Consider the following 14,083-nt stretch of genomic DNA (forward strand, 5'->3'; position numbering starts at 1 on the left):
GATTATCAAAGCTTAGGGAGGCGTTTCTTGAAGAGGAAATTCCAAATATCTTGTCGATCCCAATTAATTTGATCAAAAGAGAAGACAAACTTGTGTGGCATTTTACAACAAATAGTGATTACTCTTGTGAAATCGGGATGTTTTATTGCCAAAGCAATTCAAGCAAACCTGCAGCTTCCTCACACCTAGAATTGTAAGACCTTCACAGGTACGAGCGATCCTCTCATCCTTGAAGCCTTGGCTTGTAGGGAAGTGATGGAGAGTGCTAAAAACAGAGGCTTTCGTCATGTGACTATAGGAGACTGCTCTTAGCCTTGCTAACAAAACTCTGCATGATGCTTCTTTCCTTTGGAAACCCTTGGCTCAGTTGAATTATGTATGCTTCACCTTACCTCACCCCTTTATAGAGGCTGCATTGACTTCTATCTTGGAAGAGAGAGAGAGAGAGAGAGAGAGAGAGAGAGAGAGAAAGAGAGAGGAGAAGAAGAAGAAGAAGAAGAAGAAGAAGAAACCTCCATTACAAACATAAAATGAAAGATATGTAAAGATAAAGTGAAAGATATTAACATAATTTTGCTCCCATTCAAAGAGGGACAATAATAACTGTGAACTGCCTAGTAAGCTGAGGAGATTACAAAGGAAATTTGTGTACATTATCCATAAGATGAGAAATGATAAAACAAAATTATGCAATGGCATTGTACATTTTTATAATTTCTGTATCCAAAACAAAAAAGAAAAGAAAAGAAACATTTTTGTGAATTTTGTCAATCTATAAATTATCGTCCCCACACAAAAATGGGATCTCATAAATTTTCCTTTTCCAAAACTATAAACTACATTGCAACTAATTTAAGAAAGATCCATTAGCCTGTGATGCTGTCTAGATTAGGGATGAAATGCCGCCTTTCAGTTTTTTAATCACCATCTCTACAAAGCATGCAGCCTCAAACCTATAATAATAGCTGCATATCACCATAAAATTAGAGGCAGCACCAAAGTTGAATGAAAAATACTTGAAAATTCTGATTTCAAGGAATTGGCTTCACTGGACTGGAAGCTCCATTTTGTGCATGTTCTGAAGGTGGAGTCCTCGAAGACCCACTTTTCAAGAAATTCTTTGAATACAGAGAACCGAAGACGATAACCTGATCATTGGATAAAATTAGTGTCCCAGGGCTTAAAATGGGAAAAAATAATTTGGAAAGGACTGAGATTGAGGCTTACAGCTCCAATCCATTGTTCCCAGCTAAGAGGATGGGCAAACCACACGCACGACAGCATGATGCTCACCAACTTGAATTATAAAAGGACATGAGAGGATACCATTTATTAAAAGCATAGTTGGGGGAGAAAAGTAATGAAAAATTAGGTTCTGCTTTAGAATTTTCTTCTCTTACCTGTCGTGTCGTCATTATGGCAGCAAAAGTGAGAGCACCAAATGTGCGAATTGTGTAAGAAATAAAGAACTGGCTAGCAGTTGCTACCTGCAAAGAATGACATTAATTCTCAAATTTAGGCTGTAATTTTTCTTAAACTCAAGGATAAGGAATGGGAGGCTGTTCTCAAAGAAGACATGGCTAACAAAAAAAATGAGAGAGAGAGAGAGAGAGAGGCAACCTGATACCCGGTTGACACAAGTTACAAACAAGGGAGAGAAGAGGCACTGGAAATATAAAACTACAAGAGGGTAAGTAGAGATTACTCACAGTGGAAAGCAGAGCAATGTCAAACAAACAATCTTTATGGCGATAAACAAAGTCTACGGCTAGAAGTAGATGCCCTTGCACTACAAGGCCTACATATGAAACAAAAGTTAACACATGCATCGCCAACAAAAAGTATGCAGTACTGGCAAATGTTATCTGAGAGTAATATAAAAGTCGGATTGTGAATGAAGAAACTAGAGCTGGATGGTTGAAATATCATACTATTAGAGATGTCCAACTTATTAAAAAGTGTTTGAAAACACTAAAGGGGATGAGGATAAAGGCCTATCATCAACTGAGTATTAAAAGACTTGATTAAATAGTGTAGGGTAACAGGAAAAATAGTTCTTTGTTCCCTCCCTCAATTCAAAGGCATTCAACTCCTGTGTCTTGACTAGCCAATCCAAACAATTAAAAATTTGAGCACCTACATAATTGAACCTATATCCTTTTAAATAACTGGACAAGAAGAACAGAATGAGAAGGCTGATGTCCAAACCACCTCCCCAAGATACTCAAAACAAGGAAGATGGCCATACCAAAATATTCTAATGATATATTCACTCCAAAGAAGGAGAGAACAGGCATAAAAGAAAAAACTAACCTGTGAAACTGAGAGCACAAGAGCATAACGTAGTGTAGAAAATTTGGTTGTGTATTTCCATATCATAACCTTTAAATAGTTTATCTTGGAATGTGCTAGTAAAGCCATCAAACCTGTTAAAAACAAAGAAGAATCTTAATAAATAGTATAATCACCATGTCAGATTTTTTCCAAAATCCTTCTCTTGGACTATTTAGTAGAATACATGCTTCTCAATGCCATTCAGCACAAAACCAAGAAAATAATTTAGTTGAACAATAGTTACAAAAATTTTAAGAATATTATCTGTCTTTGCATGCAGCATTGAAATAAGGGATCATATGTCCTCTCTACATTTGTGCAATCCAGCGAATAGGTATCATTCATGGCAAGCAATCAGATATTAGCATGCTAGAAGCCTAGAACACGCCTCTCAGTAGGAATACTTGATTTATAACAGAATAAACTGTCTCTTTTTTTTTGTGACAAACAAATTAGAAATATAATTAAATTCAGCATCCTTATAATAAGAAGAAAGCATTCCAAATTGATACCCAAGATAACCAAGCATCAGGGTAACACCCCAAACAGTATTTTCCCTTCCTCTGCTGTATGGACTGATATCAGTTCCTGCCTACAAGTAAAAACAAAAGAAAACCAGATCAGAATGTATACTACTCCTGCTTCAGATTTTTTATGAAATTTAAGAAAGGAAAACTGTTTTAGTTTCCAAGGAAAATGATTGAAAGTAATAAAAGGGGGCATGCTGAGAGAGGGAACATTAGTCATTACCGGAAATAAAATAAAAATTGAACAACCCAAAGTAACTAGAAAAGCAATTAAGTAGTCCATTCCCTTGTATCTCTTTTGCATAATGACAGTACCCCAGATCTGCAAAAAATGATTAAAAATGACTAAATAGGAATTTTACCTGTAAACTTAAAACAGAAGTAGAAAGGTATGCAAACAAAAGATGCACAAAGTTGAATATTCTTCAGGTTCCATTGTGAAATTAATTCATGATCTGTACTGGATCAGTATTGTCACTCCCTATAACACACTACAGTCAAATATTTTCACTATATCTCTGAGAGTAGTTAAAGGAAATACAGCTTGCCCAACCAGAAAAAATAACCAAGATGAAGGGCAGAAAAATCCACAAGTAGGTGTGCTTGAAAAGCATAAATGCTTGATCAAATTCAATGAACAATGGAAACAAAAAAGATAACACCATTCACAATAAGTGAAGCACAAAAAAAATTTCACATTCAAAGAATAAGAAATGACTGCATATCATAACAAATGATAGGTAACAACATCAAACCAACTTACCATGACAGGAATCATTTTGGCACATTTTGCAAGTGTCTGAACAGGAAAACTGACATATTTGAGGGCCTGTGAACAAGCAATTGTCATCAAAGGTATATTAACAGTATTTATAATATCATGTTTCAGATACCAAAGCTTGCATTTGAACCAATGTAGATAAACCCATTGAGCATGCCAACACTAACATTAGCAAAATACAATTTCCACAAAAACAGAAAGCGATGTTACTAATACTCTCAATCTTAAAAGCCATACCTCATATTGGCAAGTTGTGGTTAATATGTTGGATACTGATATGAGGCAGTACTTGTAAACTGGAGCAACAGGGTTCAAGGCCTTTTTACTTGCCTAAAAAGGAAAATAAGAAGCATAAAATCCCTTTCAATCCATCTTGCTTCAATTCTAAATAGAAAGTGCATTTTCTGCTTTTTAGAAGTTACGTCAAACTGAAATACAGAGCATCTAACAAGAACCTTACAAGCATTCTACCAATGATGGCTTCTTACCAATAGAACGCCAGCAGAAACAGCAGAGGTTGTAATGCGGTTACAGAAAACAAGAAATAGCGAGTACTTGAAATACTCTTTGTTCTCCCCATAAGGGACTCTCATGATCTTTTCCTGCAAAAATTAGTTTGAATTGGACCCTTCTTTTCACAGTGATGCAACTACAATATAAAAATTAGATAGAGACAAGTATGAAGATAATAAGAGAAGCAAAATCTGGGAATTATGTAAAACAAAATATTTGCAGAAGCTTCATAATTGGGAAAAACAAATCCAGAATTCCAGATAGCTTCGTGACATCCATTTTCATTCCCATTCCAGTTCTATAATTTCCAAAACTACCATTAAGCTCCGTTTAATTCTCCAATAAATGCACATGAAATTGGAATTGAATAGTTAAGAAACTTCAATTGCCCTAACGTCCCACCAGCAAGGAAATTAACTCACAGCATGGCGATTGAAAACCCAATAATACTTTTCGCACCTAATTCAATTAAATTCTTCAAAAAGTTCCTTTTTTTTTTATTTTCTTCTCTCGTCATTAAGATCATAAAAACTCATATAGACAAATAAAAAAGCAGGTACATGCAGAGTGTGAAAAATTACCTGCAAAACACCATAGATCACAAGAGTGGTCATGATTCCTGCCACGGCGAAAACCCCTTTCCATAGCTTGTTCTCTTTAACACCAGCTGATGATAACGAATCGGCCATTACCCCATTCACCAAAAGAAAAACTTAACACCACATCTATAAAATCAAAATAAAAACCATTACGATAAAACAGAAACAAACAAAAGAAAACAAGAGAAAAAGAGCTGAGGACCGTAACTGTACGATCAGCCGCCGGAGAGAAGAAGAACAGCGGATGTGAAGACAGAGATTTGGATCAGAGAGAGAGATGGACTGTGGATAGGTGGAGGGATATGGAATAGGAGCGGATTGAGAAAAAGAGAGAAGAGTATGTGCATGTGGGTGTTTAGAGACACGGATAGAGATCACCAGAGTCTCGTTTTCTCCGGCGATTTTGTCTCTGTTTTGTTTTGTTTAGACTTTGGAGTTTGATGTTCTTTTTCTTCTTCTTTTTTTTTTTTTTTCAAAAAAGCTTTCCCCACGTCAACCAATTTAGTAATGGTCAACACATACACAAGCATTTATCCGTGGAATAAAGCTTAATTTTTCTCAATTTGGAAATTGTGGATGGCGTTTACGTCCCTTGCATACGATTTCGCTTTTAATAAGATTATTATAATTTTATTAAAGAGTGCATTTCATTGTTATGCTATTATTTGTCAATCCTAAGAGGACAATGTATTAAAATTTTATAAATATTTAATTTAATTAAATTTTAATAGCTTGTGTTTGAGTAATATATAATTAAATTTAGAATAAATTTAAAATTAAAAATTAATATTGAGTTCAGGTCTCATATATATATACACGTGTGTTAATTATTTATGTGTTAATTATTTAAAAATATTTATATAAGTATTTAATTAAATATGAAATATATATTTTTATAATAATATTTATAAATTTTAAATAAAATTTAAATATTTTATACAATTATTAAATTTTAAAATATAAATTATTAATAAAAATAATTTTTATGTGAATTATTAATTAAAAAATATAAAATTAAATGAATTTAAATTTTTTTTATAATAATATTCAAGTTTGAGACAAATTCAAATAATTAAAAATAAATTTTAATTAAATTCATAATAAAATCAGGTTTTAAAAATATTAATAGTGTTCAGATTATGATTTTTGCTGGTAGTCATATCTAATCCATTAGCAGGAGAAAAAAAAAAAAAAAAGCTAAGATTTTTTATGATAAAGTAAATTAAAATTAATAAAAGGTGAGATAGAGTTTTTTAGTTTCATTGTCGTTTTGAAAGAAGCTATGATCATTTAATTTAAAAAAAATAATTTTATATTATTTAGGTAAAGGTATGAGAATGGAAGATTAAATGTAATATTATTTAAATATTCTTATTATGTTTTAATATTTAATAAGTATGAAATTTTTAAAATTTATTGAGGTTCATATAATAATTTAAAAAAAAATATTATTCATCAAAATTTTAAAAATTACTAATTAAAGTGAGGATTTTAAAAATATAAAATCTTTAAAATCCCTTAAAAATATTAATTCTTTTAAAAAAAAAATATTTCTCTCAATACTCATTAATTTAAAAACTCATAGCTTATTTCAAAAAACTCTCTCAAATAATTATAGAGTGGAAAGTTTAGGAAAGTTGAATTGATTCAAAAAAAATTTTTTTTTCAATCCAATAAACTTGTAATGTTTAAATCAATAAGCTTTTGTCAATAATACTTAAGACTATAAGATTTAGAGTTGAAGTTTCGGTCGAAATTGATTATAAAAGAAAATATTTTTTAATTTATGATTAATTAGATTTTATTTTTGATAAAATAATAAATTTTAATTGTAAAATATTAATTTTATTTTATTATATATTAAAAACTATTTATTATTTTTAAACAATTTGAATTTTAAAAATTCTCAATTCAAGTAACTAAAGAAAAAATAATTAAAACCAAAAATAATAATCCACAAGCCATGTCAAGTGTTCACACCATGGCGTTACGGCTATACGTAGAACAGTTTGGGTGAATTCACTGTATTTTATTAAATTAAGTAATTAAAATTAATTTTAATAATATTTAAATTAAAATTAATAAATTAAATTATAAAATCATCAATATTTATATTAAATGGATTAAATTCGATTTTCACAATTTTTTACTTTTTTTAATATTTTTTATACTTCTATAATTTAATTCTTATTGAAATTTTTGCTTACACATATTATCATACGGAAATTAACGAGTTATATATATATATATATATATATATATATATATATATATATATATATATATATATATTAAATTTTTATTAACTCAAAACCCTAATTAAAATTTTATTTTTTAATTATTTTCAAACTATAATTATATTAAATCACTAATTTTAGTTTAAATTCATTTAAATTGATGGAATTTCTCAATTGAGCGGTTTTATTCTACCCCCTTAATTGGCATCAGCTACATTGCAGTTCTTTTACTGACTCTATTTCACCAAGATGCTACCATGGACATACCTTTCTTCAATCATCTCAGGCAAATTTGTTGACACCAAGCTTCAACATTGCCGCATTTTCGGTTGTTGGAACTCCTTTCGTATTTGCCAACATGTACTTCATTGATCTCATGAATCTCCAGGGTCTATTTACTTGTTGAAGGTAAAGACTAAAGAGTTAATTAATATTTATATCAATGAGTGATTTGTCCTTTGTTTTGATGGTATATCAAATGAATTTTGCATTTTTTATTATAAATATAAATTTTTTCAATAAGTGGAAAAATTAAAAAGATGGAAAAAGCTGGTGGTCACAAAAATCCGTACGCTTCATTTGGTTGAAACTTTTGGATAACGGCTCTGAATTGAAACACAATCCAAAGCTAGAGGTGAGCTTTTCTTGTTTACATGCATGGCCTGCAACTTGCGAATTATGGAGGAACTAAGTACCAGAGCAAATTCTTGATATCTAAAAAGAACAAGAACAATCTCTTTAACCATTTCCTTTCCATGGACTGTGCCTTTGTTCCTCACCTCTCTTGTCCCCGTATCTTCATCAACTCAAGGTATTTCATGAACATATTTTCTTAGCAGAAAAAAGACAAACTTTGATCGTTTCTCTATGGGATTTAATGTTCAAATGATTTTTTTCTGTTTCAGTTTTCATCGACTTTTTGCAGCTCCCAATAATACAGGAATTGGGTTATACAGACACAGGTTGTTTAGTCCCACATTTTGGGGTATTGGGGTGAGTCCTGGAATTGGAGCTCGAAATTTGTCTGATGACAGTTCTTTGAAGGGAAGTGAGAATGGGTCTTTGCTTAGTGCTTTTGATGAATCTGCTTCAGCGCCATTTGGAACACTTGATGCTGAAATTACTCCTGAAACCATCGATTTCTTCGTTAGTGACGCTGCGGGTGATCCTGACTGCCCAACTCCAGGCTACTCTTCAATTGAGCAGTCTCTAAATACTCTACGAGAAGGAAAGGTGAATATCTTAGCGATTTTTCATCTCTCATTTTCTTTTCTTTTATTTGACAAGAGTTTCCTTAATAATGATACGTACGATGCAAAATTTTTCAGTTTGTGATTGTTGTAGATGATGAAAATGGCGATATTGAAGGAAATATTGTCATGGCAGCATCTCTTACGAGTCCTAAGCATGTGGCATTTATGGTTAAACATGGATCAGGGATTGTTTCTGTGGGCATGAAAGAGGACGATCTTGAAAGGTTGAAGCTTCCTTTAATGTCTCCAGAGACAGAAGATGAAGACTCTTCAGCCCCAACTTTCACGGTCACAGTGGTAATATTGGCTAGTCCTAAAGGTACCTTTAATTTTAGCCTTGAATTGATATACATATATATTATTAAATATTTGATTGCCCATTTCAGGATGCGAAAACTGGAACATCCGCTGGAGTATCAGCAGTAGACAGGGCCAAGACTGTTCTTGCTCTTTCATCCCCCGAATCGAAGCCGGAAGATTTTCGGAGACCAGGCCATGTGTTTCCACTCAAGTATAGAACTGGTGGTGTTCTGAGGAGAGCAGGTCATACTGAGGCATCTGTAGACTTGGTAATGCTTGCAGGATTGCAGCCAGTTTCTGTTCTTTCAGCTATTGTTGATCCAGAGGATGGTTCCATGGCTTCTCTAGCTAGTTTAAGAAAGTTGGCATTGGAGCACAGCATACCAATCGTCTCAATAACCGATTTGATAAGGTCAGATACAATAATACTTCATGGGTTAATTAAACTGGTCATCACTGATCACTCAACAATGTATAATTTTCCTTTCCATGTTACTCATACAGGTACAGGAGAAAAAGAGAAAATTTGGTTGAAAGAAGTGCAATTTCTCGTCTGCCTACCAAATGGGGTCTATTTCAAGCTTACTGCTACCGATCAAAGCTAGATGGAACAGAACATGTAGCTCTTGTGAAGGTAATCGAAATCAAGCACTTGTCTTTGGTTCAAGAAAGTGCAAATTTTAATGAGTTTTTAAATGAAAATCAACAGGGTAATATTGGACCTGGACAGGATGTTCTTGTAAGAGTTCATTCAGAGTGTTTAACTGGAGATATTTTTGGATCAGCTCGTTGTGATTGTGGGAACCAATTGGATTTGGCTATGCAATTAATCGAGCAAGCCGGTAGAGGCGTTGTGGTTTACCTTCGAGGTCATGAAGGAAGAGGGATTGGCCTTGGTCATAAACTTCGAGCCTACAATTTGCAGGATCAAGGTCATGACACAGTCCAAGCTAACATTGAACTTGGTTTAGCTGTCGATGCACGCGAGTATGGCATCGGTGCTCAGGTCAGTTTTACCATGCTCTTTAAAAACTTTATGTATCATTCATGCCTTAAATAGCCTCTCTACAAAGCAGGATAAAGCTGCGTACATCAGCCCTTTCCAAAATCCACAAGTGTAAAATGTTTCGTGTACTTTGTTTCTAATAATCTTATGTTTTCTTTCTTTTGCAGATTCTAAGGGACATAGGGGTTCGAACCATGCGACTGATGACTAATAATCCTGCAAAGTTCACTGGATTGAAGGGATATGGGTTGGCAGTTATTGGAAGAATTCCAGTGTTGACATCCATTACAGAGGAAAATAAGAGGTACTTGGAAACAAAGCGTACCAAGATGGGCCATATTTATGGTTCTGATATACAGGGGCCATTAGCCGGATTCATCAACCCAAATGTAAATAAGACAAACTCACCTGAAGAAGACTGAAAGATAATTAAAGATTTTCAAGGATTGGAACTCTGTCATATAGAGTTTGAATTTTTGGTTTATTGATACCTTTCTTTGTGATTAATTTTCCAATTTATTATAATTACAACATACAATTAATTCCAAATGAAAATGATATATAGACAACAGTGGTTTGCAAAGAATTATTCTATTGTTTTCCTGTTTTAACATTTCTGGCATTCTGCAATCATAAAAACTTGGTATATTTGTTGGCAGAGATTATAGATTTCAATTCCAATACTTTTTTTTGGGGGGTTTATCTGTTAAAATAAAAGGAAAAGAATAGAAAAATAAAAAGGAGAGAGAAATTAATTTGCGTAAGATTTTTGGTAAGATAATATAAGACGCTGCAAAGTCATGCAATGAATTCTAACTTATATTCTTATACAAATTATACAAACTTGTAAAAATAATTATATTAATTGACACCCGATTTATCATGAACCTGAAATATATGTAGAATTTATATATTTAATAGATAAATCCCATTATACTTTGTGTATCATGCGTCCATGATAAATCAGACCTTAAGAGCTGAGGTCGAAGGAGGTGAGCCATTTCTCAACATGTAGTGGAGGTCCATTAGGTTTCATGTCAGGCAAAATAAATATTATTTATTATCTAGCCCAGAATTTTGGGCCTAAGCTTAGAGAATCTCCGCCCAACTCAAATCAGTCTCCGGGCATAGTAAATATTAAAAAAACGTTGGATATTATAGTAATTCCATTGCCTCTCTCTTTATAAACCCTTCTTCCCTTTCCAGCCCTCCCAAACCCTAGATACGGCTCGGCTGTTGTTCGCCCACAGGTGTCTATCTCTTTCTGCATCTCTCTGTGTATCCTGTCGTCTGAGATTTGACGAATAACATTTTTTTTTTGTTTTGTGTTTGTGTTTAGGGTTTCAAGCAATTAGAAGCGTTTAGCGAAAGCTTATTGTGGATTAGTTGCAATGGCGCCGGGGAAAGGTATGATTTTAGGCCCATGTCCCTTCTTTAAGCACGATAGAACCATGATTTGTGATGTTGTATTGATTAGTTGTGGCTCGTCTAAAGAATTTTCTATTACCTTCTTTCTGTTTTTGTCTCCAAAATGCAAAAGTGCAGTGGCCAGGAATGCATATTTTAGTTATACAAGTTCATTTCATCTTTATATGGCTGTAATCATAATTTCTTTTAATAAATGATGTTTGCAATGAGAAGGATTAGAAAAAAGATTGGGCTTTATGGTTTGGTAAATATTGAATAATGAAAAATGAGTGTGTGTGAGCCATGTGATTATGTTGTGTTCAGCATGTTGTTATGCTGGTTTCAAGTTTTTCTTTTAAAGGGCTTCTTGCGTTTGTTTCTTTTGAACTAAATTTTTACCCAAAAATAGGCTTGACTAGGAGAGGCTTGTACTTGCTATCTGCTAACTATGATTTACTTTGGATAAATGAATGGATGAGAGAAAGTACTGAGTGCTATGAGTAATTGGAAATGGTGTCCTCTTATATTTAGATATTTCTAATTGGTTTCTTCATCTTTGTATTGTTCATAGAGACTTTGTTCATTGCTAAGTACTGTGCTTTTATAGTTTTTTTACGTCTTGGGAATACAAGTTTAATTAGCATTGTTGAAGATGGCCCTGCATTTATGATAATTCCCACCCATATTTTCTTAATACAGGGAGGGTTATAGCTATAATGCGGTGGATGCATGTTTATGGATTTTCCTTTTCCTTGATTGTTTAGCATATGTGCTATATGTGCAGCTGACATTTCAAAAAAGCCTGATCCAAAGGCACAGGCTGCCAAGGTTGCAAAAGCGGTGAAGTCTGGTCCAACCTTCAAGAAGAAGGCCAATAAGATCAGAACTAAGGTTACATTTCATCGCCCAAAGACATTGAAGAAGGAGAGGAATCCCAAGTACCCTCGCATTAGTGCTCCACCAAGGAACAAGCTTGATCATTATCAGATCTTGAAATTTCCTCTCACTACTGAGTCAGCTATGAAAAAGATCGAGGACAACAATACCCTTGTCTTCATAGTTGATATTCGTGCTGACAAGAAAAAGATCAAGGATGCAGTCAAGAAGATGTATGATATTCAGGCCAAGAAAGTTAATACCTTGATCAGGTTGTTCCTTAATCCTTATTTTTCTATGGAGAAGTGACCAAATGTTTAATGTGAATTTGTGAGGCTTAGCATAATTTTTCTGTGCTTTTATTGCCTATTGTGCAGAAGTTCTTGAAGACTTAACTATTTGCAGAATCTCATGTTGATGGCATTAGCCAATAATTATTTTCCTTTTTCTTTTCACCTATTTTTTTGATAACAATGAACAACCCCTGGAGTGTGGGTATATAGGATATATATAAGCAAATATAGGGATTTTTATGTCCTGCATCTGCATAGTAGGACACAGCCATCACAAGAACGTGTTGAGAATAAACTAAACTGTGATAATTAGATATTCATGCATGCAATACAAGCAACTCTTGATCTGACTATTACTCATCATTGAGGCCCTTGTATAATCTTACTTCATGTAATAAAATATTGCTTCCTTTTTTTTTTGCATAAATTGGAATCTGAGATTCTGGATGTTTAAGCTGATCAATTTGAAAATGGATTTCCTTGAAATTGCTAATGGTAACATATGAATCATAATGTTGTATTAAGTTGTGTTTCTTTTTTGTTATTTTTTCTATTCAGCATATGTCTACAAACTTGTTCTAAATTAACCTTTTGTATTCCAGGCCTGATGGGACGAAGAAAGCGTATGTCAGGTTGACGCCAGACTTTGATGCCTTGGATGTGGCAAACAAAATAGGAATCATTTAAATTAGTTACTGGCTTTCTCTTTCTAGTTTTCGTCATTTTGTTTTGTTTCAGGGTAAGGTATTTTTGTTGTGACATCAAGCAGAGAGATTTGCTAAATTACTTCAAACTTGTAAACTTGTGGTACTGCTTTCTGGTTATTTTCCATCTTTTTTCAATTTAATTTCTGACTTTATAGGCTTGAAATTTCTATTTACGGGTTCTGAATTATGCATTGGAATAAGCCTAACCATATGATGCTGGATATTATCTGATTGCCTTGTTGAAATTTACCATCTTATCTGCTGATTGCCTCGATGATATTAGCAATTATGCATTGGAGATTACCTACCTAACAGTTGTATTAGAAAAACTGAATAGGCCCCTGAATCAAGAAAATGAATCAAAGTTTAATGATGTGCAAAGCCTTTTGTAATCCCTGAGGAAGAAGCTTGGCAAATGGAGGGCGCTATTTGTACTTGATAAGGAAAAATATTGGAGAACATATAATGCCGCATTGATGTGAAAAGATTTTCAAATGTTAGTGGGCTAATGACTCGAGGGTTAAATCTTTTTTGGGGGGGGGGGGGGGTTGTTTAATTACCAAAAAAGGGTAATAAAAAATGAAATTTTATCAAAATAGTTGGGTTTGAAATTAAGTAGTAAAAATGGGTGAATTGTATTGAGGTGGACGGGCTGAGTGCGAGACGCTAACTATAATAGCGTTTTTAAGATCCGGACGCTATTTATAATAGTGTCGAAAGGTTAAAAGAAAAGCTGGATGCTATTTAAAATAGCGTCCAGCATTTCTTTAAATAATAAAAAATTAATTTCTTTAAATAATAAAAAATTAATTAAAAAAAATGGACATTACTTATAGTTGCGTTTAATTTTTTTTTAATTTTTAATTATTTTATTTTATATTTTAAATAAAATATAAATATTATTTTAATAAATAAAATTATAATATTTAATAATATGTATTATAATATTTTTATTATAAAATATTATTTTTTAATTTAAAATTAAATTAAAATTTAATAAAATAAAAAATTAAAATTAAAAAAATAAGTAATTAAAAAGTTTAAGAAAAATTGGTAGTAGCGTCTAATTTTTTTAAAAAATTTTAATTATTTTATTTTATATTTTAAATAAATTAAAAATATTATTTTAATAAATAAAATTATAATATTTAATATTATATATTATAATATTTTTATTATATAATATTATTTTTTAATTTAAAATTAAATTAAAATTTAATAAAATAAAAAAATTAAAATTAAAAAAATAA

At 32.3% G+C, this 14,083-nt stretch overlaps 3 protein-coding genes across 7 annotated transcripts; 2 read left to right on the plus strand and 1 right to left on the minus strand.

Moving 5' to 3' along the window:
- Positions 1-600: 600 nt before the first annotated feature.
- LOC110665381 (UDP-galactose/UDP-glucose transporter 5B) lies at positions 601-5,251 on the minus strand. 4 transcript variants are annotated; one of them, XM_021825462.2, is made up of 12 exons: positions 5,133-5,251; positions 4,737-4,880; positions 4,131-4,244; positions 3,880-3,972; positions 3,625-3,690; positions 3,085-3,183; positions 2,847-2,926; positions 2,314-2,426; positions 1,710-1,798; positions 1,401-1,487; positions 1,228-1,296; positions 601-1,148 (listed from the first exon to the last, which is right to left on the minus strand). In XM_021825462.2, the coding sequence occupies exons 2-12, from the start codon at positions 4,842-4,844 to the stop codon at positions 1,032-1,034; spliced, it is 1,035 nt and encodes a 344-aa protein (XP_021681154.2). In that variant the 5' UTR covers positions 4,845-4,880; positions 5,133-5,251; the 3' UTR covers positions 601-1,031. The 4 variants fall into 4 exon arrangements, with proteins under 4 accessions (XP_021681154.2, XP_021681152.2, XP_021681151.2 ...); XM_021825460.2 differs by having other exon boundaries at positions 4,968-5,225; XM_021825459.2 differs by having other exon boundaries at positions 4,963-5,224.
- Positions 5,252-7,549: 2,298 nt separating this feature from the next.
- LOC110665380 (monofunctional riboflavin biosynthesis protein RIBA 3, chloroplastic) lies at positions 7,550-10,274 on the plus strand. 2 transcript variants are annotated; one of them, XM_021825458.2, is made up of 7 exons: positions 7,550-7,802; positions 7,897-8,224; positions 8,320-8,541; positions 8,631-8,956; positions 9,049-9,178; positions 9,275-9,550; positions 9,718-10,274. In XM_021825458.2, the coding sequence occupies exons 1-7, from the start codon at positions 7,645-7,647 to the stop codon at positions 9,970-9,972; spliced, it is 1,695 nt and encodes a 564-aa protein (XP_021681150.2). In that variant the 5' UTR covers positions 7,550-7,644; the 3' UTR covers positions 9,973-10,274. The 2 variants fall into 2 exon arrangements, with proteins under 2 accessions (XP_021681150.2, XP_021681149.2); XM_021825457.2 differs by having other exon boundaries at positions 7,551-7,802; positions 9,254-9,550; positions 9,718-10,272.
- Positions 10,275-10,658: 384 nt separating this feature from the next.
- Positions 10,659-12,996, plus strand: LOC110665383 (60S ribosomal protein L23a). The gene is made up of 4 exons (XM_021825465.2): positions 10,659-10,800; positions 10,890-10,957; positions 11,742-12,105; positions 12,729-12,996. Exons 2-4 carry the CDS (start codon positions 10,942-10,944, stop codon positions 12,811-12,813), a joined length of 465 nt encoding a protein of 154 aa, XP_021681157.2. The 5' UTR covers positions 10,659-10,800; positions 10,890-10,941; the 3' UTR covers positions 12,814-12,996.
- The last annotated feature ends 1,087 nt before the right edge of the window (positions 12,997-14,083 follow it).

Source organism: Hevea brasiliensis, chromosome 6 (assembly GCF_030052815.1).
Source record: "Hevea brasiliensis isolate MT/VB/25A 57/8 chromosome 6, ASM3005281v1, whole genome shotgun sequence".
Lineage (NCBI taxonomy): Eukaryota > Viridiplantae > Streptophyta > Magnoliopsida > Malpighiales > Euphorbiaceae > Hevea > Hevea brasiliensis.

Coding starts and splice junctions, on each gene's coding strand:
- LOC110665381 (XM_021825462.2), bottom strand. CDS start 4,844: ATGGCCGATTCGTTATCATCAGCTGGTGTTAAAGAGAACAAGCTATGG. Junction 4,245..4,736: donor TGATCTATGGTGTTTTGCAG/GTAATTTTTCAC, acceptor TAATTTTTGCAG/GAAAAGATCATGAGAGTCCC. Junction 2,927..3,084: donor CAATTTTTATTTTATTTCCG/GTAATGACTAAT, acceptor TTTTACTTGTAG/GCAGGAACTGATATCAGTCC.
- LOC110665380 (XM_021825457.2), top strand. CDS start 7,645: ATGCATGGCCTGCAACTTGCGAATTATGGAGGAACTAAGTACCAGAGC. Junction 7,803..7,896: donor CGTATCTTCATCAACTCAAG/GTATTTCATGAA, acceptor TTTCTGTTTCAG/TTTTCATCGACTTTTTGCAG. Junction 9,179..9,253: donor AACATGTAGCTCTTGTGAAG/GTAATCGAAATC, acceptor GAAAATCAACAG/GGTAATATTGGACCTGGACA.
- LOC110665383 (XM_021825465.2), top strand. Junction 12,106..12,728: donor AAAGTTAATACCTTGATCAG/GTTGTTCCTTAA, acceptor TTTGTATTCCAG/GCCTGATGGGACGAAGAAAG.